The 27,090-nt window shown below is 47.4% G+C and overlaps 2 protein-coding genes across 2 annotated transcripts; one reads left to right on the top strand and one right to left on the bottom strand.

Moving 5' to 3' along the window:
* Positions 1-291: 291 nt before the first annotated feature.
* On the bottom strand, positions 292-14,739 carry CGREF1 (cell growth regulator with EF-hand domain 1). The gene is made up of 7 exons (XM_048504598.1): positions 14,674-14,739; positions 10,710-11,064; positions 9,824-9,923; positions 9,278-9,349; positions 8,253-8,323; positions 3,708-3,832; positions 292-1,823 (listed from the first exon to the last, which is right to left on the bottom strand). The coding sequence occupies exons 1-7, from the start codon at positions 14,737-14,739 to the stop codon at positions 1,449-1,451; spliced, it is 1,164 nt and encodes a 387-aa protein (XP_048360555.1). The 3' UTR covers positions 292-1,448.
* A 924-nt stretch (positions 14,740-15,663) lies between these two features.
* ABHD1 (abhydrolase domain containing 1) lies at positions 15,664-25,559 on the top strand. Its single transcript, XM_048515868.1, has 9 exons — positions 15,664-15,797; positions 18,717-18,877; positions 19,086-19,271; positions 19,945-19,990; positions 20,236-20,348; positions 23,316-23,489; positions 23,941-23,989; positions 24,108-24,273; positions 24,470-25,559. The coding sequence occupies exons 1-9, from the start codon at positions 15,726-15,728 to the stop codon at positions 24,775-24,777; spliced, it is 1,275 nt and encodes a 424-aa protein (XP_048371825.1). The 5' UTR covers positions 15,664-15,725; the 3' UTR covers positions 24,778-25,559.
* Positions 25,560-27,090: the final 1,531 nt, after the last annotated feature.

Raw genomic sequence — 27,090 nt, 5'->3', positions numbered from 1 at the left:
TCGCCAGCCGGAAGATCTCTAAAGGGTGGAGATTCACTATGGAACAGATGCTGCCACTGTGGTTTTCTCTATAGCATTGGGAGGTCACAGTGAGTTGAATGAGTGCCAGGCTACATGATCTGATTTGGCCTGACAAGTCTTGAGAGTCCTGAGCATTGCTGATTCTGCTAGCTTAGATTACTGTGGACAGAGCCCAGCACAAAACACAGTCCAGACTGCCCTGGTCTCCTGAGCAGCTCCCTCCAAGATGTTGTCGGGCCGCTTGTTTGTTTCTTCTGTGACACAAACACATGAAGGTCAAAGACACTTTATTAGGACAAAACACAAGAGTTTTATCAAAATACAGGAGAGTGAGAGATGTTGATGCTGGAGCAATGCAGTCAGCACTCGTCCCCTTATGGGGCCTACACAGTCAACAGCAGCTACCCACTTGGGAGGGATGTTGTGGCTCAGTGGTGGAGCGTCAGCTTTGCATGGTGGAGATCCCAGGTTCAAATCTGGGTATTGCTAGTTAAAAGGATCAGTTGTGATCAGCTGATGTGAAAGACTTCCACTGCAAGACTTTAGAGAGCTCCTGCCAGTCACAGTGGACAACACTGGCCTTAATAGACCAAGGGCCCCTTCCGCACATGCAGAATGATGCACTTTCAATCCGCTTTCAATGCACTTTGCAGCTGGATTTTACTGTGTGGAATAGCAGAATCCACCTGTAAATAATTGTGAAAGTGAATTGAAAGTGCATTATTCTGCATGTGCAGAAGGGGCCAAGTACTCGCTTGATAGAAGACAGCTTCATGTGTTGGGAGCAGCCAAGGCAGCCAAGGCACTCCCTTGCATGGAGTGAGCAGGAGGCGTTGTGCTTCTCTATTGCCCATCCTGAGTCTAGAGGGTGGGAGTGGGAAATGGTTCTTTGCCTGCTTGGCCTGGGTAGGGTACTTGGGGGAGGAGAGCATCACTGGCACTGCAGCCCCTAGAGCTGCTTGCTTGGTATCCAGAACGGTGGATGAAGCCTTCTCTGCCAAGAGGTGTTGTTCTATGAAGGATATCAAAGTCTGGTCCTGGGCTTCTGATCCGGGCAAAGCTGATCAGTCCATCAAAGGATGGATGTGTCTGGAATTCTCAGTCGCCATTTTGAATGGGATGATATTTAGAGCAGGCAAGGGGAGCAAAGGTTTGTGGCCAAAGCTCTAGAGCTGCAGAATGCACTGACAACTGAGAGGGTGAGAGGTCTGGGTGGTTCCAGGGACACAGGTGCAATAGGAAGCAGCAGCGGCAAGACTGAACTGGCTGAAAGGGAGTGAACTGAGGGACTGGGGTGGGATTTTTCAGTTCCAGTTCACCACCTGCCTGCAGCCCCTTCTAAGGAACTGCTCTGGGGTAGCTCTGTTCCTCTGTCCATAAGACCAAGCCAAACGCCAGGATTCTTCCTTTCCTGACCCAGGTATGTTTCAGTTTCTGGGACCAGGAGGCATCTCAGGTGCTTGTTCCTGTGTGTCCAGTGGTGCTTCCTGGCCAGAATCCCCTTTATGCATTTGTGCTGCAGGACTCAGGGAGGGGGCCTCCATGACTCCCTGCTCCTGAAAAGTCTCTGGGGAAGATGATGGCTCTTCTGTACCTTCCTGGAGCGGGAGGTCTGAGAGCCCAACACTTTGTGCATCCGACTCTGGAGGGGCCCACAACACTGCCCCATCCTGTCCGCTGGGGGCGGCAAGCGCTGCTGGTGCCTGATCTTGCCAGGGGCTGAGAAACAGCTCGGAGGGCTCCAGCAACCCATCCTGGTTCAAGTCCTGTGTCTCCAGGATGCTGTCCACCATCAGCACAACCTGCACAGGGAGATGAAAAGGTCAAGCCAACATTTCTGTTATGGTCTCTGTTTTTCCAGAGATTTAATCTTTTATTTGCCTTTCTTGCAGTCTTACTAAGATAATGGAGTTTATTTAAACTCTACCTAACAGATGCCTCCAGTGTCCTCTATCTATACCCATAGATCTTCCTTCCAAGCATCTTCCTTCTAAGCCTTAAAATACCACAATGTTCAACACTATATGTGAGGTCATATTGAGGTCATGTGACAAACTCTGCTAGATGCAGCCAAGCAAGTGCCCTGAAGGGCAAAACAAATGGGACACAGAGAATAAGGTCAGTGGAGCAGCATAGTCTTTAGGAATACAGTGTCAAAAACCAAACTTAGGCCTCAACTTCACTTCACTTGAAGGCCCAGTTGTGCCCACCTTCTGGATGATTTAAAATGAGGAAACTGTTGGCAGCTAGGAATTCCTAGGGAACAAACTTGAATATTCCTGCCCTTTTTATAAGAAGCCTGTGGCAACCAGAGTTTGAGGTGACGGAGGCAACTCCAAAAGACCTGTTCTGGTCTCATAATTGGGTAACGAGAAGAGCTTGAATGGGTTTTGCAGAAGGGGCATGCAGACCAGAGAAATCAAGTTAACTCAAGCTGATCAGTTTCCCCAGGGAAAAGCTTAGTGACACCTAAGAGCAGGGGTCTTCAAACTGTGGCCCTCCAGATGTTCATGGACTACAATTCCCATCAGCCCCTGCCAGCATGGTCAAGTGGTAGGGCTCATGGAAATTGTAGTCTATGAACATCTGGAGGGCCATAGTTTGAAGACCCCTGCCTAAGAGCCTTGAACTTCCATGGCCCAGCTACGCCTCTGCTGTGGCTCTGCCTGGGGCGTCGCGCCTCCCCCACACCCTGTGGGCACTACTGCTGAGGCCTGTTTCACACATGCCCCAAGAATGAGAAGAGGAAGGCCTGAGGAAATAGAGGAGACTGTTTCACTCCACATTGCAGGTGGATTTGAATGTGCTAATCCAGCAGGGGAAAAACTAATCCAGCAGGGGGGGGGAAACATTAAAACTAGTAGGGAGGGAGAAAGGCTCTTTGCCTGAAGTTTTTATACAATGGGAAAGATGCTAAAAATAAAAGGTGATCTCCCTGCAGTCTGAAGTGGTACAGTCTGCTCTGCATATCTGCTCCAGGCCTCTTTAGAACCATCCCTGAAACTCAAGGGAATTTCACTGAGGAGGAGAAAACTGAAACGTAGCAGGAGACAAAAGATTTTATTCAAATATTCTGAGCAATTAGCGCTCTCAGGGGACTGTCACAAAAATACATTAGTAATAAGACTGCTGCATTCACATGGAATAAAAATAATAAGCACATTGTGTTCTTGAAATATTTCTACACAGTGTTTTTTTACTTGCATGTGAATGCAGTATAGTATAATGACTTACATATTTTGTTTTTTGATAGATCCCTGAAGATCTAATGGCTTGAAACAGCTGCTCCCACTATAGGAAGATGCTTGTTTTGGTACCTTCTAACATTCTGTGTAACCTTGACAACATTTTGTGATTGACCCAGGGGCAGCCATTTTGTGGCTGGCCCCAGACACCATGATCGCCATTTTGCCATTGGTTCCAACTTCCCCTCCATGGCAGCCATTTTGTTGTTGCGGCCTCTACCTCCAGAGCGCTCACAGGTTCAATAAGGTTGACAGTCCCTACTCTTGATGGAGTTATGACGGAGAGCCAAGAGTGGTGGCCACAGGGGTGCAACAGGAAATGGAAACCAGAGGATGCAAGCAACAGCAGAACAGGATGGCAGAGGGTGTATTTCTCTTAGGGCTGGCAGAAGTGCTGATGCACCTGACACAACAAAGGCCAAGGAACAAAACAGTACCTACCAAGTCAGGCACGGGCTGTCTTTTGGCCTGTCCTGCTGCCAGCTCACTAAGCAACCGCATGAATTCAAGGCCATCCAGTCGACCACTCTTGTCATAGTCATGAAGAGCAAACAGAAGCAAGAGAGCTGCAGGTAAGGGGAGAAGACTGTGTAAGCCACAAGGAAAACGACTGGGGAGACACTGTGGGAATGATGATGATGGTAGTGATGGATTTCCATTGGTGGTCCATCTTTCTCACCTAGACTCAAGGAAGATTACAAGCAATGAGACTTCCTGTTGGCTCAACACATATATCATACCATACTTGTAATCTGACTGGAGCACCAGTGAAAAAGGTGGATTATTAATGAAAATACAGAAATAACCCCTTCATTCTTTCAATTTTAATCTCACTCTTCCTCCAAGGAACTCAGGGTTACACGTATGGCTCCCCTTCACTTTAGTCTCACCTCAACCCTATAAGGTATGTTTTCTGCCTCCTGCCTGTAACTTGCCTGTATGAAGCTTGCAACTGAGCAAGCGCTGAAAATAAAGGAACAGTGGTAGGAAGGTAAGCAGAATTCAATTACTGCTGATGTGCAGTGGAAACATGGATTGAGTTGCCCGCAGAGACTGCCATGAGATTACAATAGCAAAACCATCACATTTTAATGGTAGGGGAGCTGTTTTTCTCATGCAGCACAAAGGGGCCCCACTGGGTAAAGAAAACAAATCTAGGTCATTTTAGTAAACTGGCCACCAAACTTAATGATAGGTCAAATGCTAGGGCTGGAATTGGGCTGGAATTGGGAAGCATGCATGTACTTCTGGCAGCAAAATTGGGGATGCTGAGCCTGAATGCAGGCAGCTGGGTGGGATGCACGGAGCTTGCTGGGCCTGGAGTTTATAAGGTGCTTCTGGTAAGGTGCACTGGGAAGGAAAATGTACTCAGCACAGTTCTGTTTGCACAAGCAGTAGCCCCATGGGTTCTTCCAACACATAGCACTTCAAGGAGCAATCAAATGTGCAATCCATGCTTTGCAACGTTTAATTTGCATTTCAAATTGTACCAGAAGAAATAGCTTGTGTTGTATGTGTGTTGCACACCCAGGGAAAGGTGTAAGGCCTGGAGTACACAGAGATTTTCCAAGAGATTCAACCCAATGTGTCTGCTCAGGGTCTGCTCTGATGGGACAACCTCTGCTAAGTTGCACTGCTTGCCACACAGGGAAATCCTTGCAAACAGCATTTGTAAAGAGAGAGAGAGCTCCCCCTTGGCTTTAAGGTTACCACTAAAGCACTCTAAAGGCCACTCTAACTTGGGGAAGAGGAAGCAAAATGTGTTGCTTGCCTGCTGAGGTGCAGCAGCATCCTCAGCCTCCAACAGGGCAAGGTACTGTAAGCTGCAGCCAGCTAGTTTCTTATTTTAGGTCTGTGTTACACTATGTAATTTTATTCTTGGTTTCTGTTGGTCAAAGCTGATCACAAGGCAGCAGGGGGGAAACAGTGATGTGCCACATCAACTCAGTCCATGTCTCAGAGAAAGGGAAGGACATCTTTTAAGGTGGAATCATTGCCACCAGGCATTAAAAATGCTGACTGTTTCTCATCTGAGAGCCTTTTCCAACTTCAACTTCATGAGTATTATTTCACATTAGAAGAGTGGGAATCTGCCTTAAATCATCACACCTTCTAAGAATCACATGCCAGCTAAATCAAAAGGAGATGTGTAATACAATCCTATGTAGGGTCACTCAAGTCTAAACAGACTGAAGAAATTATCTGAAAAAATTGAAATTCTCTTTTTAATTTGCTTTTTATTTTTATCAGGATGTACATACGTCACGGCCCTCTGCCTCCTCAGGTATTGTCCAGCCCGCCTGCCACTTAAGACCCTCTTCCCAAACCTTGCTCTCTCGCCTTCATATCTGCAGATGTCAGGTAGATGTTAATCAGTGACAAGGCTTTTTCAGTGGTGGCACCTAATTCATTACAGTCCTGTAGGTGCAAAGCCAAAACATTTTTTTACCCAGGCTTTGAGGATTTCAATATGTTAAAGCTTTTTTAAAGGGTCTGCTTGAACATCATTTTAGGTTGCTCAGTGTTTGCCTTATTGTTTTTATATCCCTGACTTATTTTTAGTGGCTTGTTTTAATAATAACTTTTATTTTGCAGCTTATTATTTTATTATATTGCTTCTGTTTGTTGAGCTGCCTCAAGCAGGTCTCTGGAGAGTCAGCATATCAATTGTCTAAATAAATCAATAAAATATACCTCTGTGCACAATTAGATGATATCTTTATCAAGATTAATTAACACATCACAAAGTCAGGAGGGAGCTTTCAAGATCTCTGTAATTGTTCCTCAAGATGGATGTCACCATTGTTCAACTTCAAAGAGCGACTCCAGTGTGAAACAGCTGAAGTAGAACTGAACAATAAGTTTAATTGTCTTAACCAGGCCTTGAACAGACATGGTAACTTTCTGGGTCAATTATAGCTATTAAATTACTCAATAGAGATTATGTCAGCACCAATTACAGTTATTCTGAATGGTCACTGTACTTGTATATATATTTAGTTTTGCATAGGAATGTATGGTGTAGTGCAGCGGTGTCCAATTCTGGTGCTTCAGATGTTCATGGACTACAATTTCCATCAGCCTCTTTGGCCATGCCACCAGGGGCTGATGGGAATTGTAGTCCATGAAAATCTGAAGCGCCAGAATTGGACATCCCTGGTATAGTGGTTAAGGTGTCCAACTAGGACCTAGAAAACCCAGGTTCCAATCTCCACTAGCATCATGGAAGTTTGCTGGGCAAGTCACAGACTTTGAACCCTGACCCTGGCTAGTGGTTGGATGGGAGACCTCCAAGGAATATGAGGGTCGTGACACGGAGGCAGGCAATGGCGAACCACTTATGAAGGGTTGCCATAAGGTACCTGTGTCTTGGTAGCAGAAAAAAAGGAAAAGGTCCGGATTAAACCTCTGGCATTATGGCCTTTCTACTACATAGTGTACACATAGGCATACATATTGCCCACTACTCAATATATATACAATGTAACCCCCCTCCCCCAAGACTGTGGTAAAGGGCGGGTTATAAATGTAAATAGAAATAGAAACATACACATACACTGCCCCTGAAGTTTCCTGATGAAGTAAGCTTGAGATTACACTATAGTAAATCAGTAGTGGATGTTATACAAAAAACACCCACACACACACCCTATGGAAGGGAGTGAGATATGTTCTTCAGCAATATTGGACTAGCAGACTTTGGTGCAATCAAAAATCTTTTCTGTGTCTAGCATGGACTACCTTAATTAAATCTACATCATAGATCCTCCATTTTGTTCAGTAATATTTCCCCCCTCACTTCCCTCCTTTGTGTTCTCATTTTTGTTTAACAACTGGACTGAAGAAGAGTTCTGGGGAAATCAAAAGCTTGATAATTGCTTTGATCCTAATGAGGATATGTACTCTATAATTTTACTTTAGGGTTTTTTCCTTTTAATGGATCAGTCCAGTTAACATGCAAGTTCTACACACTTTGTTATTACTTTGTTTGCATTTTTAAAATTCCATTAGAAACTTATTTCTGCATTTGCTTTGGAATGCTTCATTCAGCAAGTTGCTGCATTCCACTTTTTCTCATGTCATGCAGTAAAATTTGTTCAGATGTATTCTTTGTGTCCCTCTGTTTCCTAGAACATCAGCAGAACTATAGAGATAGGGGATAAGAAGAGTATGGATTTATGCCCCCCCTTCTCTCCTGTAAGGAGACTCAAAGGAGCTTACAAACGCCTTTCCCTTCCCCCCTCACAACAAACACCTGTGAGGTAGGTGGGGCTGAGAGAGTTCCAAAGAACTGTGACTAGCCCAAGATCACCCAGCTGGCATGTGTTGGAGTGCACAAGCTAATCTGGTTCAGCAGATAAGCCTCCATAGCTCAAGTGGCAGAGCAGGGAGTCAAACCCGGTTCTCTAGATTAGAGTGCACCTGTTCTATTAACCATTACACCACGCTGGCTCTCAGAAATCCCAGACTTGGGATTTCCTTACTACCAATCCACTCAAAACAACACCAGGCACTTGGGGCAGATCACCCACTCATCCTGCTTCAGCTCAGAACAGTCAACCAAATGCTGTACTTGCAGGGAGGGAGTGAGGGAGAGGATGGGAGGGAGTGAGGGGTGGCATGCAAGGGAGGGGAGGGAGGGGCCCCGGCATATGGACATGGCCCACCCACCCAGAGGGAGAGGGAGGGGAGGGAGGGGTGGCATGAAAGGGGAGTAAGGGGTGGCATGCAAGGGAGGGGCCCCCGCATCTGGACCTGGCCCACCCACCCTAGTGAAGGGAGGGGGAGGGGTGGCATGCAAGGGAATGGGAGGGAGGGAGGGGTGGCATGCAAGGGAGGGGACCCGGGATCTGGATATGGTCCACCCACCCTAGCGAGGGGAGGGGTGGCATGCAAGGGAGGGGGAGGGGACAGACCTTTAGATATGAGATCGAGAGATGCCACCTACTGCCAGAGGCTGGCCTCAAACACGAGTGTGGTTCTTACCCTGTTCCCTTGTCATGGCATCAGCATCCTTCTCAACCTGACCAACGTTCTTCAAGTAGTCTTGGAGCATCCTGTGACAAATGGAACCACCAGTTGGTACAGATAGAGTTGGAAAGCTCCAGAGTGAGGGTAAAGGATGATAGCGACTGGAGGTATTGCTTGAAGGGCCCTGGAATTGCTTTCAGATATGCACCCAGTTGCTCCAAATGAGCTGAGACAGAGCCCTGTGTATCCTGATAAATTTCAGGGGGGGAAATCAGGACTTAAGTATGCCTGGAAAGGGAAAACGCATTAGAAACTTTATCCCAAAATCCCACATGTATGCAAGGTTCACCACCAACCCTACTCAGCAGTGAAGAAACTACACTCTGTGCATGGGCAGAACCTGGTTGAAAACATCGCTGCCATTTCATCTGGCCTCCTGTGGGCATAAAGGTAGGGAGGGGGGAGGATGACACCATCTGATGAGATATGGTTCCGGTTTTTATTCTTATTATTGCAAATAAGTTTTTATGGTATGTTTTTAAGTTGTTTTATCATTGTTGTTCACCGCCCTGAGCCCCTAGGGGAGGGCGGTTTAGAAATCAAACAAACAAACAAATAAAAACCTTAGCCCTGAAAACGAGCTCTGCAGTTGACATCTTTCTAGTTATGCACTGAGTGGCCACCAAGCACAACTGAGAACTTCCAGTTTGTTCTTGGGGTGGGAGAAGGGAGTCTTTTCTGCTTGGCGAGGAATCAGAACTGAATGGCTCATCTTTGGGACTGAAGGGAAGGAGGTTCTATACTTGAGCCGCATGGTGTGGTTATGCCTGTTAAAGACAGGGGTGTGAATTTGTGGGAATCACAGCAGGATGGGAGGGAACTTTTACCTGTCAATTACTGTCTCCATCTATTCTCTGTTCCCCTGCATCTCTGCCTCCGCTCTAGTCAAAAAGGTGCTGCTGAACAAGGCTTAGAAACCTGGAAGCAAACTTGGTATGGGCAGTGTGTGTTTGCGTGGGTGCAAGGGACAAACCACTCACCTCACATTCTCCTTCCCTGGATGCAGAGGGTTGAGGATCGGATGATCCCTTGAATCATTGAGGGTCTCTGGCCTAGAATTAACAAAGATAGGGGGTAGATCAGGGGCTGATTGGCCATTTAACTTACAGTGAAATGTCCTGGTGGGCTACTGAAAGCCAGGAACAAGCAGAGCAGACCTCCAGCAGTACTGCCAATTGCTCAGGAGCCACTCAGCCCAGCCCATACATCAAGAATAGTGGTAGGTGTCTTCTCCCGCACTGCATCCAATCTGGGGGGGGTGATGCAGTGGTGAGCTAATGCATGGAGTGACCCCTGCAGGGCTGGACTGCTGCACAGCAAAGGCTTGACTTGCTCTGGAGCCGTTTTCACTCTGCAGCCCACTCCTGAGGAGAATGCCCTTCTGAGCATCTGAAATGGGGCAAAACACAAAAGGCCCCACTCTCATTCCATCCATCTAGGTGTGAGAAGACCCTGCTTGCTCCAGCATCCCCGATTTAGAGAGGCAGTTCCCGGTTCCTTCCCCTCCTCATTTCCCTCCCTGGTACCTCTTACTGCCATCCTTTGGCGCTGCCCAGCTGACTGGCAGAATGAGCAGCAGAGCAGCTAAAAGAACCTCCTTCATCCTGGCACCATTCAGGAACCAACCTAGGAGGAAAATGAAGAGCCTGCATCAGTGAATGCCCTGCAAGGGGTCAGCATGGCAGGGAGACCTCCAGTGGCTACTTCCCACAGCATGATATACCATTATTACTCTAGGTCAGGGATGTCCAACTCTGCCGCCCCAGATGTTCATGGACTACGATTCCCATCAGTCCCTGCCAGCATGGCCAATTGGCTGATGGGAATCGTAGTCCATGAACATCTGGGGTGCCAGAGTTGGACACCCCTGCTCTAGGTAGTAGTATGGGTACAAAGGGGTCAAGGCATATTTCATACCTTTATTGGCAGCAAAACAAGTCAAGGAGGAATGTTGTAAATGGCCCTGGGTCTCCACTGGGGCAAAAAGCAGGGTGTAAAGATAAAGAAATGGTTTTAAATGCCCCCAAATCAAACAGATCAGTGGAGTACATTACACAAAATAGTGAGTTGCTTATCAGGTATTTTTCTGCCCCCCTCCCCCCCTCCTGCATTCTGTTTCCAACAGCGGTCAGCCAGAGGTCCACATGCACAATGGTGCCATCTGATGGACCCCCCCAGACACACAGGCAAGCTGTCCACAGTGACCCAAACCGAGCAGCCACACAACATCCCAGGCAAATATTCGACAAACGGAGAGGAGCCCCCGAAAGTGATGAGGCTCGACTCCTGCCCATTCATTCCTCTGGCAGGCACCAAGCTGCCCTCCGATCTGAAAGCACCCCCCCCCCCAAACCACGTGCAGCAGGTGCCAGCCCCCTCCCAGGCAGACCCTCCGGCGCGCGCGCCGCCCACCCTTCCTCTCCCCTCCTGACACTGCAGTGCGGCGCCGTCCACGGCTGGCCGCGCACACGCGGGGGGAAGGCTCCTCGTCACGCACCGGCCTGCAGCCACCTCCGCTCGGCTTGCAGATGGCGCGTGGGGTGGAGGGGGACACGGGCTGCCTCTTTCTCCCTCCGCCGTCGCTTGGGGCCCAGCGCAGTCCCAGGGGCCACGTGGCGTCGTGTGGTGGGAGAGGCGGGCGCTGGCGGTCCCTCGCTCGGCTCTGCCCTGCGCCCCACCGCAGCCCCACCCCGGCAGCCCCCTTCCCCCGCCCTCTGGCCGCGTGGCGAATGAAGCTCCCTGCGTCGGCTCTCCCCAGTCTTTGTTGCTAGCAGTTCTGCCAGTCAGCAACGCTACACGGGGGATCGAACCTGGGACTTTCTGCAAGAGGCGTAAAAGAGCTGCGGGCCGGGTGTGTGTGTGTGTGTGTGTGTGTGTGTATTGGGCTCTCCCTCATCATCTCGTAAGAACCAGCCCAGAGTATGTACAAGGAATCCCTAACCGAAGCGGACTACAAAATCGGTTTTGTGTGTGATTTTGGTTTTAAGATCCTTTTCGGTTTGCTTAGGAGAGAGCTCTAGAGCTGGCGTGAGCTTTGGGATTCCACAGGTCTCTTCCTATCTCGCCTTGGACAGTGGCAGCTGCCCTTTCCAGATGTAGCCCTCAAACAAGCCGCCAGCAAAAATGATAGAAAGAGATGTAAGGACAATTCCACGCAATAAATGTATAACGGGTTGCAGTCCTGATAAAGGAACCTGTTTTCCTGTTTACCCATTCACATGTGTCCCGTGCAGGGAGTGATTGGAGCCTAGGGAAACAGTCTGGGTTGCTGTGGCCTTTGCAGGGAGATGCTTCTCTCTTTTAAAAAAATTTCTGGCAAAACATGCATAGCTATGCAGGCATGCAGTGATGAACCCCCACACCCATGCCAATCACCCCACAATATGACTGGCTGCACCTGCGTAGCTACGCAAACGCAACCCACAAATTTTTTTTAAGGAAAAGGAACTTCCCTGGAATAGGTGGGCAATGGCAGGCTCTCCCCGTTGAAGGCACAGTTAAAGAGAGGCAAATAAAGCGGCTCCTGCCTGGTCATTCACTTAGGAGCGGCTCCAACTCAGGATTTTTCAAAAGAATAACTAGTTCAGAGATTTTTGAAAAACCCAGGTTGGGGGAAATAAAATAGGACAGACTCATTTTGGAGGCGGGATCTGTGCAAAGTCCTCCCGCCAAAACAGGTTTTATAGCATCCTACAGCCTTGTTTGTTGGCTGATGTAGAATGGGCCTAAGCGCTATGGATTTAGACGAATGTTTATATGTGTTTGACTTCAACCATTTCCCTAAAGAAGATGCTCGAAACGCACTGGGATTTGTGTTATATTTTGTTGTTGTTGTTGTATATTACAAAACAGATTTTTAAAAATTGAAATAGATTTCTGTCACACTTTTAAAAAGAGGCAGTGTGATACAGTATGTATTTATTTGTGTCATTTGTACCCCACCTTTCCTCCCACATGGGGTCACAAGGTGCCTTACATAACTCTCCTCCACTTTATCCTCACAACAACCCTGTGAGGTAGATTTGGCTGAGAGCGTGTGACTGGGACTGGCCAAAGGTCACCCTACAAGCTTCCATGGCACATCTGAGATTTTAACCTGATTCTCCCAATTCCTAGCCCAACACTGAGAGTCCCAGGTTCGAATCCCCAATGCCATAGAAGCTCACTGGATGACCCTGAGCCAGGCACACACTCTCAGCCTACATCACAGGGTTGTTGCAAGATATAAACAGCTTTGGGTCCCCATTGGGGAGAACATTTGGCTATCAGTGTCATAAAAATAAATGAATAAGATTTCAGTTTGCCTTGTTTTTCCACATCATCCCAGAGGTGTCGTGTAAAGGGGAGGGATGGTGTGCATCCGTAACCTTTCGAGCCAGGCAACCAAGAACAATGCAGAGACTGTTGAGCCTCTGCCAGGAAGATTTGTGTTGAAATCGCGACTCAGCCTCTTCGTGGCTTTGGGAAAATCTAATCTATTATGCCGTATAGTTAGCCTTCCAGGCTCATCTACCTTGTCGGGTTGTTGTGTAGACAAAATGAGACAAGGCCATGTGTGCCATCCTTTGCTTTTTGAAAGAAGGGGTTAATGCAAATGTAATAGTTATAAGGGGCTCAGAACCAGCTTGCAAATTTGAGTGAAGGAAAGAAAAATACTCTATGCATGCTCAAGAGGCACTCTCTACTACTCATCAGCTGGTGTTCACAGCAGTTTTGAACATTGTTTTTATTGGGCTTGGGGTAAAGGGGCAATGGTCTTGTCGATTTCCCCCTGCGATTCCCCTTTCTTGTTCCAAGTCACAATTGGCAGGCTTCTCCACCTGTGGGTTAGTATGCCACCAGTCGCCAAAAGGAAAGGCAGGGTACCAAGCCTTTAGTAAAGACATACTCAGAAGTAAAAAGCTGGAATCCACAGAAAGATTCAGTGAAAGATACTCAAACCTTGGTGTGGTGCTTTGAGACAACCTCAGCCTCACTCTCTCTCAACAAATACCCTTTCTTGCCCACTTGTTGTGAAACAGAGGAAACATTCAGAAGTTTAAATAAAAAGACAGAGAGAAATGCTATTGAACTGTTGGAGAAGGCATCAGGCAGTGGTCCGAAGCGTTAACAGTTACAAACAGCAAATGTTAGAAAAAGCCACCCTGGAGAATAAAAGAATTATTCTGCCAGAAGCTTTCTGGGCAGCAGTCCCACTGGGTCACAGGCACGAGATGCGTTTTTCTCTTTCTATGAAGTGGGCTTTAGCCGAGGAAAGCTTCCGACTGAGGCAATAAATTGGCTAATAGCTCCAGAGGGACAGCCGTTTAAGTGAAAATAAAAAGGACTAGAAATCTTGTACCGCCTTAAAGGCTAGCCATGTGGTATTTCAGCACAAGTTTTGGGGGAATAAAACCTGCTTGTCAATATGCTATTGTTACCGCCAGGAAAATATTAAAAAATATTTTCCTAAGCCTATCGCTAGACTGCACTGGCTAAGGACCAGAGCAAAGAGACCAGTATTACCCAGAAGTCTCCATAGGGTCTGGAAAGGACGTGTATATGTGGTTGTGCCAATGTTTCACATGATTTTCTTCCTGCTTTTATTTCTTTTAAGACTTAGTGTAGGCCCCTCAGTGTTGGATTTATTGTTTGCCTAATGTTTATGCTTATGTCACTCATACGTCTTAACTAGGTTTTCCAGTTGATTCAAGGTTTATTAATGTTAGTTTAGGATATTCTTATTTACATATATATGTGGGTGCTGTTTATTACATTGTAAGTTCTTTAGGATTGCATCTAATGTTTAAATTAGAAATGTTACTTTAGATATTTCTATCTGTTAGTAAAAGCAATCACTTGTAGCAGCTGATACCCTGTTTCCCCGAATATAAGACATCCCCGGAAAATAAGACATAGTAGAGGTTTTGCTGAAGTGCGAAATATAAGGCATCCCCCAAAAGTAAGACGTAGCAAAGTTTTTATTTGGAAGCATGCCCGACGAACAGAACACAGAAAAATAAGACATCCCCTGAAAATAAGACATAGCGCATCTTTGGGAGCAAAAATTAATATAAGACACTGTCTTATTTTCGGGGAAACACGGTATTACAGCACCCAAGGAAGTTAGTCCTGGAATTCAGTTTGGACCAACACCCGGTAAATCTCTTCAGCAAAAACAAAAACCCGTTTGGAATTACAAATTGAATCTGATGACGGCACCCCAGATGTCCCAGTCATTGAAGAACATGCCAAGACCACCATTGGACCATTTGAACTTTCTTTTGTTGCAGGACTGAGGCGCAGGAGCCTCAGGACATAACTCAAGGAAGCAGCCCATCTGATAACCGGATACCTGGGTGCATTAACAGCCTCACCCAGTTTTATGAATGGACACTCTCCGCTCCCTGTTCCTGCGCTCTTGTAAAGTCTCGTGGGAAGATGCTTGACAGCGAGATCTCATGGTTCCATTCACAAAGTTGTAACTGTACCTTTGATGTTTCTTTATTGTTGCAAGGTAAGGGGCCTGCCCCCTTACCTGCCCCCTTGCCCTCCTTTGATGTTTGTGTATAAAAGGTCCTGCATTCAGCTACAGCCGCACGGTCCCCTGCCTGAGCTGTGGCAATCACTTTCGAATAAAGATATTCTGTTTTCGAAGAGCATCAGCTTCCTGCGCCTCACTACGTTGCCTGAACTGAAATCACTTAATGTTACCCGAGCAGCAGCAGTAACACTATGAGGGGATCCTCAAGGTTTCAGGTGGGTCTGTGGTATATGGCCAAGGTTCGAGCACAGCAGCACCTTAAAAACCAACCAGTAAACTTTCCAGGGTATAAGTTTCTGGTATCTTACCAGATACCCTGGACATCTTGAAGATCATTAAGTAAGGGGTGGCCAGCTCTGGCCCTTCAGATGCTCATGGAGTATGATTTCCAATTGGCAATGGTGGCAGGGACTGATGGGAACACTAGTCCATCAACATCTGGAGGGCCAGAGTTGGACACCTCTGCTTTAAGGTGTTACTGAACTCGAATCTTGATCAATAATACAAACATCTCTTTGGGAGAAATTTGTAGCAGGTCTGCTCAGAAATAAGTCCCACTTTACTTAAGAGAGCTCATTTCCAGGAAAGTGACCTTAAGAGTTGCAACTTCCGTCTCTAAGGAGTCACAAGACTCCTGTTGTCGGTGTTGTGGTTACTTTGGCTGCAACAGACGCGAGTCAGAGGACAATACTCTTTCCCTTTGCTTCTGCCCCCCTCCGGCTTGAATGCATTGTGCCCGTCACAAAGATGGCCGCCAGTGGGCGGGGATTGGCTTCAGCCCATCTCAAAGTGGGCAGCCCAGCTGAGGAGGTGGGCGGTGCTTGCAGCTTCCTGGTAGGGGCCGTCGCCCGAAAGGGATAAGGATTAGTGCTGGCGACAAGCCGCGCTGCTTGGGACGGGAGAAGATGCTGGGATTGTCGCTGCTGGTGGGCTTCAGCACCGGTTTGCTCGGCTATTACTGGGCTCGCGTCCCCAAGGTCAGCGCCGCCTCCTCGAGCGGCTTCGGCGGGTCGGACAGGCGGGAGGAAGCGAGCGTGGTCTCCCTCTACGGGAACCGGGGGTAGAAGGACGGGCGGGAAGGGCTATTCTGCCCGGCCAGCTGTTCGCACCTCTGGAAAACGAGTGTGGCTCAGCTTTGGTCCCCTGTTTCTGCTTCCTGCGCTTCATTCGTCCTTTTGTGCCGACTGAACATGTGCAGAGTGCCTTCCCGCTTTCCATGAGAAACCCCAACCATCCCAGCTTGCTTATTCGGGGAGCGCGGCTTTATGCAAAAGGGAGGTTGCGGGGGTCTTCTCCTTTAAAGAAACAACCCTGCTATGTCTTCGCTCTGAACTCACTTCCTTGTGTGTGTTTAGGGGGGATGATATTAACGCTAGGCCTGCAGGTTGGCACGGTTGTTGGGGGTTTCCCAACTACCCCTCCCCCCCCCCCGTTGGCACAGCAGACTGCTTATGCCCCCGCCCTTCCCCTATGCCTGCCTATGGGATTCCTAGTGGTTGATTTAAAAAAAAAAAGTGGTGGGGCTTTCCAGAAAGTTTGAAGTTCTGCCTTGATATCCCAGACGGAAGTTTTTTCTTGTGAAAGGAAAAAGATGCTGTGAACATACTTGGAGACTGGTTGTTGTGGGTTTTCCGGGCTGTGTGGCTGTGGTCTGGCTGTGTGACCATGGTCTTCTCCCTGTGATACACCTCTGAAGATGCCGGCCACAGATGCAGGATAAATGTTAGATACAAGATCTACCAGACCACAGCCACACAGCCCGGAAAACCCACAACAACCAGTTGAATCCGGCTGTGAAAGCCTTCGACAATACTTGGAGACATTCTTTCCTTGATTATGAAGTCACATGTTTAAGGCTTATTCCTGCCTCAGAGTGTAGGTCTTGAAGCGCTAGCTGGGAATCTGATAGTAGTTATTATTAAGTATGGAAACGGACACCCGGTTTCTCACCTCCCATCACCGGCTTCTCCTGTTTGTTTCTCTTGTCTCTTTCCTCTTGCTTGTGGGCCAGCAGGAGACTGCATGCGAATGGATTTCCATGCAGAGGTTGTCATCTGGACCCCTCTAGCATACGCTGCTCCTTCTGTGGTAATGGTGCCTGAGGCTCTCTTGCTGATTTTTGTCCCGCAGCTGGACGCTTTGCCCAAGTGGAGAAAGTCTCCAGTTTCCAAGGAGAATCAGCTTGCCTCCTTGTGACTAGACACTTGCCGGTAGGGAGAAAAAAAACCACCACAAAGCCAGTGTAAACCCTGTTACTCTGGGGTTGGGAATGATTGTGGGTTGGTCGGGAAGTGCTTCTGTCTAAGGGCAGCTGATCCACTTCACAGATACTTCTATTGTTCATCAAAGCAAAGATGCCTGCATGGGAGCCATCACCTGAAGGAGGATAAGGAGAATTGTACACCATGGGCAGTTCCTGTGTTATCCTGGGAATTTGCCTCAGTTCTTGACTGGAACTTAATTACAGGCTGGGTTCCATGAATTTGAGATCTGTGTAATCAGAGGTGGCCAACCTGTGGTGCTCCAGATGTTCATGGACTACAATTCCCATCAGCCCCTGAACATCTGGAGCACCACAGGTTGGCCACCCTGGTACCTGAACAGATCAAGTGAGAAACCCATCTCATATATCATTGTTCACCTGGGGAAACGCAGGCTCAAATCCCTCCTCAGGCATAAAGCTTGCTGGATGACTTTAGGCTAGTCACCACTGCCACCACCCCTCTCAGCATCACGTACCTCAAATGGTTATTGTGAAGTTAAAATGGAGGAGAACTTTCCTGTACTCAAACCCACCTTGCCAGATACACAATTCTTGAGGACTGGTTGCATTGACTTGGTCTTTGAGTTTCTGAACTGGAGGTCTAAAACTCTAAATGGCTGTTGTGGTTTTTCTGAGCTGTGTGACTGTGGTCTTGTGCTTTTAATGCCTAATGTTTTACCCTGCACATGTGGAATGACATTTCTTGCGTGTCACAGAGGCATGCCACAGCAAGTTGTATTTCTTTCCATGGCACAGTGTGGAGTGATTTGTATTGTTGGGTATCTATTTTGTCCTCCTCTGAAATGGGAGAGGGTGAGGCGCATCAGATGGAGTTCATTTATTGCATGTATTTGCATGTGTCCTGGTAATTTGAATGTATATCACTCATCTCAGAAACCAGAGTGCGGTGGTGGGAGGGGAATGGAAGGAGTTTGTAGTATCTGGTGGATTGCTGAATAGTGTTTGAAAGATCCCCTGGTTTTTGGTCTTGTTATTTTTTAGTACCAGTAGCTAGGTTTTGTTGAATTTCAGACTCTCTTTTTGCTGAAACTGTCTCCATGTTTGTGGATTTCAATGGTTTCAACAAAAAGGAAGAGATTCTGAAAATTAACAAAAAACCCTCCCACCAGACAGGTGGGCAAAATAAATATCCACCTACACACAAATCACTCCACACTGTGCCATGGAGAGAAACACATCTTACGTTGACTTGCCTCTGAAGATGCCAGCCACAGATGCGGGGGGACGTTTCGTGCTAACTGCCAGACCTCCAGCTCTGAAAACCTTCAACAATACAAAGGAGTCTAAATCTTGAAAATAAGTTATCTCAACTGCTAATTGATTGATTGGCTGTGGGGTGCTGGACATAACAACAGAAGCAGAGGTCTGTTGCATCTTGTCCCTCAAAACCACTAGCCTGCTTGCCCATGGATACAACGTAGCCATTTGCAACACATAGACAGCCTGAAGTTAAAAAAAAGAACTCAGTTTCTTTCCTGGTTGCCTCAGGACAACTGTTACCTCAGCAAGTGACGATTACAAATCTCCTATTTTATCATTTCCTCCCAAAAGTCCTGGGGGTATTGGTGGGTCATCTGAAACTGAAACCACTTTGGCTGTTTTTCTCTTACAGCGCCCCCTGCTGGTGGCTTCTCAGCCGTTCCGCTCCTTCCTGGAGAAATATTGTCCCATTGTGAATGAGACATTCTACCCTACACCATGGTGCTTCGAGGGCCGGCTACAGACCATTGTCCGGGTCTTCCTCAAATCCCGCCCGCCTATCTCCTACCGCAGGTAGTACTGGAGGGGAAGACTGGGAATGGCTCAGGGGGCAGTTATTCTTCCTTAGACTTCATTAGCAGCTGTTGGCATCTGTTTAGGCAGGTGAGCACCTGGTTTTGATCCCCTTGCATACTGTTGATCCCTGCCCGGCCTCTGTGCTATAATGTCCTGTTTTCTAGTCCATCTACCCTATGTCCTTGTTCCTCCATTTTCCATTCAGTGAGGTGCTACAAACTGCAGATGGAGGGCAACTCTTGCTGGACTGGGCCAATGATGAAGAGAAGAGTTCAAGTTGCTCTGACCCAGAGAGGTGCCCCATTGTCTTATTCCTGCCAGGCCTGACGGGAAACAGCGAGGAAACCTACATTCTGCACATGGTGCGCACTGCCCAACAGCAGGGCTACAGGTGAGAAAGCTTCACTAGGTAATCTGTGCCAAGCTTGATAACTGTAGAGCAGGGACAAAGAACTATGTGTGGAGTACCTTCCCCTTGGGGTGTGCAAATTTTAAATAATCCTCTCGTATCTACAAGAGCTGGGACCTGTCTGCTTGAAGGATCGCCTCATCTGACAGGAACCTAAGGACCCACATCAGGTTCCCTCAGATTCTGCTTCAGTTGGAGCTATTCATCTGACTACCATCCAGGCTTGCTTCTTGATAACAGAAGCTCTAGTTTTCTAAAATGGTTAACTGGAGAAAATACAGAAGGCTCGTACTTGGCCTACTTCTGCAGGCAACAGAAGGTCACTTTATTCAGGCAGGCCTTTTAGGTATTAAATGGTGAATCATCTCTGCATAGATTTTGAGGGGCATTTTAAAATCAAAAGGTTCACAGAAATGTAATGTCTAGCTTTGAGTCACCCTGAGTCACCAATGTGAGGTAAAATATTTTAAAAGGTGAGGAAGAGCTTCATTGCCACCTTAGTTCAAATGACTACATTTAAAAGACTAAATATTGTCTGAGGGGCAAACGTTGGCATGAGCCAGGGATAGTGAGTGCTGAAGGCCTCTTGGGTAGGGCAGTACCAAGGTAGAGGGAGATGCTCCGTCAATTGGCTCATCTTCTCTTTCTCTTCCAGAGCAGTTGTGTTCAATAACAGAGGTTGCAAAGGAGAAGAATTGCTGGTGAGTGCTTCTAAACCCTGTTCTTGCGTTCCCCTTTTGCCCACACTTTGCTTGTGTGATACTGGGCATGCTGGGTGTTTTTGGTGATAGATTCTTTGGCATTTCTGGGTTTGAAAATGCTTATCATGCCCATTCCAGACTGGGCAGGTTGGTTTTCTCTGCAGAAAAGGTAACTTCTCTGCCACTGGGCTGAAGTTTCCCAGTACTGTCACTAGGTTTTCACTAGGCCTGCTTCTCTCTCTCAGACCTACAAGGCTTTCTCTGCCAATAACACTGAAGACTTGGAGCTGGTAGTGGCTCACATCAAGAGCCAGTTTCCTTGCGCACCGCTGATGGCAGTTGGCGTTTCATTGGGCGGGTGAGTTTCAGCTTGGGCGACAGTTTGTGGAGGAAGATATAATTGTCAAAGGAACACAGATGAACATTTGAATCTGCCTTATGTTGCCTCAGACCACTGGTACACCAAGGTCAGTAATATCCACTTTGATGGCTATTTTCAGGCATTGGCGTTTTATCAGAGATGCTGGGGACAGAACCTGCGACCTGATTACATGCCAAACAGATACTTTGCCATTGACATCTTGACCAAAAAGAGGCCCTAGTCTATACTCCTATTCACCTTTCAGATTGGTCAACCTGCTTGGGTATTTCCTGGCCCAATCAGGAGCTTCCTCAAAGCTACAAAATCCATAAATCTTGCTTGGGCCACATGCGTCATTTGTTTGTAGGGAAACACCACTAAACAGCCCCACCCCAGCTAGTTCTTGCTCTGTCAGGGCCTGCTTGCAGGGTGTGATCGAGTTGATGACTTCCCCATTGTTTTGTCATCCTTGTTTTTGTGGTATGTTGCCCTTGGGCACTTTTTAATCTTGACAGACGCAATCCCATTTTTAAAGAAGTGAATGTTTTTCTAAACCACTGGCTCCCCACTCTCTTACACAGCTGTCAGTCCCACTCATTTTAGTCTGCTGTGTTATTCCACCCCACCCCACCCCCCTCTAAGGGCTGCCAGTCATTCTTTTCCTTTATTATATTAGGTGGGCTTGGAATGTAGAAGGAAAAGTCCATTTTTAGGAGCAACCAGAAAGAGAATTTTTAGAAAAAGAAACCCTGCTACTGACAATGTGATTCTAAGCAGATTTATACCCTTCTACGCCCATTGACTTCAATGCACTTAGATGGGTGTAACTCTGTTTAGGACGCACTATAGCAACGTGTTTCTGTTTTTTCTAATCACGTTGATAAGTCCTGGAGCTTTTCTATCCACAAAAAGGAAAAAGTCCCTTGGGAGCAAACAAGCTGCCCCGTCACCTTTTTAGGGGGCAGCTAAAATCCTAGTCAATGAGCTTCTACACCTCATGAGGTTCTTTTTCTGGTGGGTAATCAGAAATAAGAGCAAAACCAAATATTCAGGCCTTGTCAAATGAGTAGCAGCCACAGCAGACAGAACCAGTATGAGGTTTCAATGTGACTCATGCCTACTGGTCCAAATTGGCTGGTCATCAGTTTCATACATGAGCCAAATAATGAAAAAAAGTAAGTTACCCCCGAATAATCGCACAACATTTAATGAACAACAACATAATACAACTAGGAAAAATGTGATTTAGTTCAAAGAACGGAGAAGACACACCACAGAGGTTCTTTTAACAGGTCCTTAAAATCAGCAGAGCCATCCAAATGAAATGTACAAATGCTTCTGGGCTGTGATTTCAGCTTTTCCTGAGTTATAAGAAGGCCCACATCTTCAGTGATTTTTGCTAGTTATAGTTAAAGATCCCAATTGTCTCCACCCACACCAGATAAAGCTGACAGTACCCCTCTGTGTTCAGAGTATCCTGCAAAAACTGTGGGGTTTTTTTCCTGCTGTCTAGTTATATCTGATTTATGGTGACCCCTGATGGAGTTTTCAAGGCAAAATACATTCAGAGGGGGTTTGCCATTGCCTGCCTTTTTTGCACAGGGGCTCTAGACTTCCTTGGTGCTCTCCCATCCAAAAATTAACCAGGGCTAACTCTGCATATCTTCCCTGATCTGACCAGAATGGGCTAGCCTGGGCCATCCAGCTCATAGCTTTATGAGCTTTAGAAAAACAAGTATTCAACTGTGCACATAATTAGTCACTTCCTTTTCAATATTGTATCCCTTCCCCTCAGACTTTGATGTAAACCAGCATGCATGTAAACAAGCATGCTGTATCTCCCTAATAGTAGTGATGTTGCTAACCAAGCACATGCAGCTTATTTGTGTGCAAGACTAATAGTCCTGAGTGACTCAGAAACTTGCTGTCACAAGACAAGTACTCCTCACTGAACCAGCTGGTATCTCCTAGCCTGCTTAATGCTTCGTGTGGTGAAAGCATTCCCAATATCAGCAGGGAGAAATTGCAGATTTTGGCAAAAACTGATACCCCCTTTCCCCTTGGTGTCCTAAGCACGTATTTATTGTATTTAATGGTTAATCCAGGACTGCCTGATGGCTATACTCTTTTCCACTGAAAGGTCTAAGTTCATGGTTTGGCGGAAGTGAAAGAAGCGTATTTTCACTATTCAAAATAGTCCCTATTGTTTATGAGCATTAAAGAATATTTTTTTAAACACAGCCTTCGTCAAAACCATAATTCTGTGCACTGTTAAACATGATGATCAGATAAAATATCATTTAAAGTGCATTGGACTACTATCAGCAAGACATGCTTTTTTTCTGTAATTGCACGTGCCATTTTCTGCTCGGTTCAATGCTTCTTAACGGGAGGTAGACCAGCCCTCTGAGTGGTTGCTACTCTAATATGCATTCTGCTAAGCTTCGAAGATTGTTCATTTAAAACAAAAAAGAAAGAAAATAAAAAAAACACATGTTGGCAAGGAACACAAACCTTATCCACCAACTTTTTTAGAGTGAAATGGCCATTGGATGATGGCCGCAGCAGCATGGAGGCTCCTGAACTGGGCAGAAAATGGGGGGGGGGGGCGCAATTATAGAAAAAGACCAGTTTTGCTGATAGTTGTTCAATGCACTATAAATGCCATTTTATCAAATTACCATGTTTAATAGTGCACAGAATTCTGTTTTTGACCAAGGCTGCATTCAAAAATGATTCTTTAATGCTCGTAAATATTCAAAAGTGTGGGGGGAACGGAACTAGGTAGGCACCAGGACCACTGTGGAGCATTCCCTAAAAAGGTCCAGGAAGAGGTGGCGGTTAAATTCACAAATATCTTGAGATGTTTTGGTGGAAAGGGTATAGCTGTCCTCAGGACTATAGTGGGGGAGGGCGACTCTATAACCTTTGCCTCCCACAGATTGTTTACCTCCTCCCTGGCAGGATTTTGGTGCTCAACTACCTGGGGCGAAAAGGCCGCGAGGCTGGGCTGGTGGCTGCCATGACCTTCTCTGCTAGCTGGGATTCCTTTGAGACCACCCACTCACTCGAGACCCCCCTCAACCTGGTGCTTTTCAACCAGCGGCTCACGGCCAACTTGCGGAACCTAATCCAACGGTGTGTGTTTTGGAGGGGAGGCACAAGAAACGGAAGTACTGGACTCACATGGTTGAGGACAGAATGAAAGGGAGGGAGGGAGAGGATGTGTGGATCTTCAGAGTAAGGAGGACCTCAAGACCCTGTTCAGGATAAAGCTAGGTTTATGAATTCATCCACTATTTTCTAGATCGTCTTTGTTCTGGAATGCTCTGCTTAGGTCCTAGTACCTTGGGGACAGCACTAGGTAGGCACTAGGACCCAAGCAGAGCATTCTAGGACAAAGACGGCCCAGAAAATAGCAGATGAATTCACAAATCTCTTGTCACCTTTATCCTGAACAAGGTATAGGTGACCACCCCCAGAGCAAATGGGATCCTTCTCCTTCTGTTGTGGTGAGACCCCAAGAAAGGTCTTCCCTCCCCTTCTCATTACCTTTTGGTCCCCCCACTGACTCTGCATCATATTCCAGGCACAGGAAGGTCGTTGCCGAGATACTGGATGTGGATCATGTGCTGAAGGTACTATTTCCCCCAATCCCAGCATCTTTTTGTCTGCCTTCCCTTGCCCTGGCCTTGCAGTGCCTAGAGGCTTGGTGTGCCCTCATTCTTTTCCTTCCCCACCCCTCCTGCCAACTAGGCTCGCAGCATTCGGGAGTTCGATGAGCGCTACACAGCCGTGGCCTTTGGGTACAATTCATGCGAGGAGTACTACCAAGCAGCTAGCCCATGTCACAAAGTGCAGCGCTTCCACGTGCCTGTGTTGTGCCTTAATGCCTCTGATGACCCTTTCTCCCCTCAGCATGGTGAGTTTTATACCACCTCCCCCCCTCCAACCCATTCCTGCTCTTCCAGGCTGAACTCTCTGGAGCAGTTGTGTCCAACTCTGGTGCCCCAGTCCCAGGGGCTGATGGGAATTGTAGTCCATGAACATCAGGGATGCCAGAGTTGGAAACCCCTGCTCTGGAGAAAGCAGCTCTGACTTGGCTTTTGCTGTTGCAGCTATTCCTCTGGATGCAGCTCAGGATGTGCCCACGTTGGCCTTCCTGGTAACATCCCATGGGGGCCACATAGGCTTCCTGGAGGGCCTCTTCCCACGCCACAAGAGTTACATGGACCGTGTCTTTGCCCAGTTTGTGGGCGCCGTCTTTGAACATCAAGAGGAACTGCAGGCTGCCACAGCAGCTGAGGGAGGCAAGGAGCATGAACAGGGCCAGACTGCTCAGCCGCTGGATCAATCAGATGATGCCCATGAAGATGACCCTGTTCTGTCCATCTATGGCTCTGATCCTACAAGCCCTCACGTGTGAAGGGTCTGCATTAACCATCTCTTTTAGGGAGGTGGCCAGCCGGAAGCCAAGCCAGGTGCCAACATGCTACGAATTCATCTTTGTCTCCTAATGTGATGTGTCCCATATGACAGGCTGTGCCCTGAGGGGATATCCCAATGTGTTCTCATCAGCATCCTCTGCCAGGATCCGAGAATTGATTCATTTGGAGAGCAAATGGTGGGATGCTGAGCCAAAGACAAAGCTAGTTTTCCAGTGTCACAGAGGGGTAAGCATTTCACTTCTTGGAATGAAGCTAGTTGTGGGCTCCGCTGAACCAAAGAGAAATGCTATTTAACCCTCTTGGAGAGCACTTCACTTGCGTACCAGTATGAAATCTGCTACTCCTGCCAATTAAACTTCCCTTCCCCTTCATTTCACAAAAGCAAATGGCTTCAGCCAAAAAAGGCTTTGTGCCATGTCTGCAATACAAATTGTTTATAAGAAAAGAGCATGTACACTGGAAAAAAAATACATTTCCCCATGAGGCCACAGAGAGCCTCAACAGAATCTCATCCCTGCACAGTCAAGGGTCAGAGCCGGTTCCTTCCAGGTAGCCGATGGCACCAAACCACTGAGGCCTATTGCATATTTGCACATAATCTAGTTGGAATCATAGAGTTGGCAGCGGCCATACAAGCCATCTAGTCCAACTCCCTGCTCAGTGCAGGATCAGCCTAAAGCCAAATGTTTTGTCCAGCTGCTGCTTAAAGGTAGCTGTTAATGCGACTGTGTGTGTGATTATTAAAGGGGAAGGTGGTGCACAACTTGACTCCTTGCTCTCAGTGAAGACAATGTTGTTTTCCTTAGGGAGGGGCACATTTACAGCAAAGTGTTCTTACAGGAAGTTTCACTATGAGGTCAGAGGCCCCTAAATTCAACTTTATGCACCAAAACCCAAAAAGCTTTGAAGACTAAATTTGAACAGAAGGAATTCAGGTGCTTGGAATATTAAGCTGCTCTATGCTTCTGCCACAAGGAGAGGCAACAGTAAACGGGTAGCATGTTACCCTTGGCTGTTCAGACTTTCACATATGATCACATTATCTTTCCTTCACTAGTTGTGAATTTAAGAATTTAAGATAGCAGGGATGTGCTGTTTCCCTTTTCAGTAATGGCTCACACAAAATGCCTACAGATTGGCGTAGTAGATAATCTCACCGCTGGCCTTGAGCAGCCCTCTGCAGAGAAGGTCACAGAAGTGGGAGCAGAAAGCATGGATATTGGCCCACGGTCCACCTCTGTTCAGATTTCCTTCTGCACCTGTCAGCCTGGGCCAAAGCTCAGGGCATCCCCCTTGCCATCTTTCTGGCCTGATGGGGGGCCATCTTGGGCCCTGCCCCAATATTTTAAGCAGAGGTTGTGAGGAGGATGAATCACAAGTCACCTGCTGCACCCCTGAGTCCAGGCTAGCCACGGCTCTGGAGAAAAATGCCACTGAATGCACCTGGGTGATCACCGTGCTCTGGAGAAAAAGACCGGGTACCTTCTGTGGCCAATGGTAATTTCCGTTTTGGAGACAAGCTAGCTGTGGGTGCTTGTTGCACAATGAAAGGGGGAGGGGAGGGAGAAGAGCATGCAGGACGGCAGAAATACTGCAGTGGGGTGGCCCAGTGGCACTAACCGGTAGGAAGATCAGGGAGGCCAAGGCTAAGCAGCCCCTAAACTCAAGTTCCCAGTTAGTGGCTGCCTCAAGGGGTAAGAGAGGCCCAGTTCAGAAGCTGTGTCAATTGAAAGAATAAGGAACTGGTGATAGGAGCAGGGGCATTCTCCATTCACCTTGCTTAGCCCCAGAAGAAGTGTTAATGCAAACAGGTGCAGGTAGCTTGGAGTGGCACAGAGAATTCCTAGCATTCCCTGTTCAATGGGCAAAGGCTGTTGTAACAGCTGCACCTTGATGATACAAGGAACATCCAACTGTGGACCGAATCACACACCTATACATTTACTTGGGACACGGGAAATACCTGATACTGAGACAGTCCACTGAACTGAACAGGTCAGTATTGTCTACCCTACTGAGCCATCAGGTAGAAAGTTGTCACCGCACCTGCTGCTTAATTCTTTCAAGTGGAGCTGCTGGGCCTTGAACGTGGAAACTTCTGCATGCAAGGCAGGTGCTCTACCACCAAGCCACGACCCCAACCCTTCCACCCACACTGGCAATGCTAGAGCACTAAGCAGCAGCTGGGCTCCACCCTTCCAAGCCCAGCAGGAAGCACTGCTGTTAGTGATAGCAAAGGACCTGCTACAGTCACCCCCCCCCCCTTCAAATAGAGCCCTGCATAAGCCCCC

This window comes from Sphaerodactylus townsendi, linkage group LG01 (assembly GCF_021028975.2).
Source record: "Sphaerodactylus townsendi isolate TG3544 linkage group LG01, MPM_Stown_v2.3, whole genome shotgun sequence".
NCBI lineage: Eukaryota > Metazoa > Chordata > Lepidosauria > Squamata > Sphaerodactylidae > Sphaerodactylus > Sphaerodactylus townsendi.
Note: the sequence above shows the minus strand (reverse complement) of the source record. Positions and strands in the feature narration are given on the sequence as shown.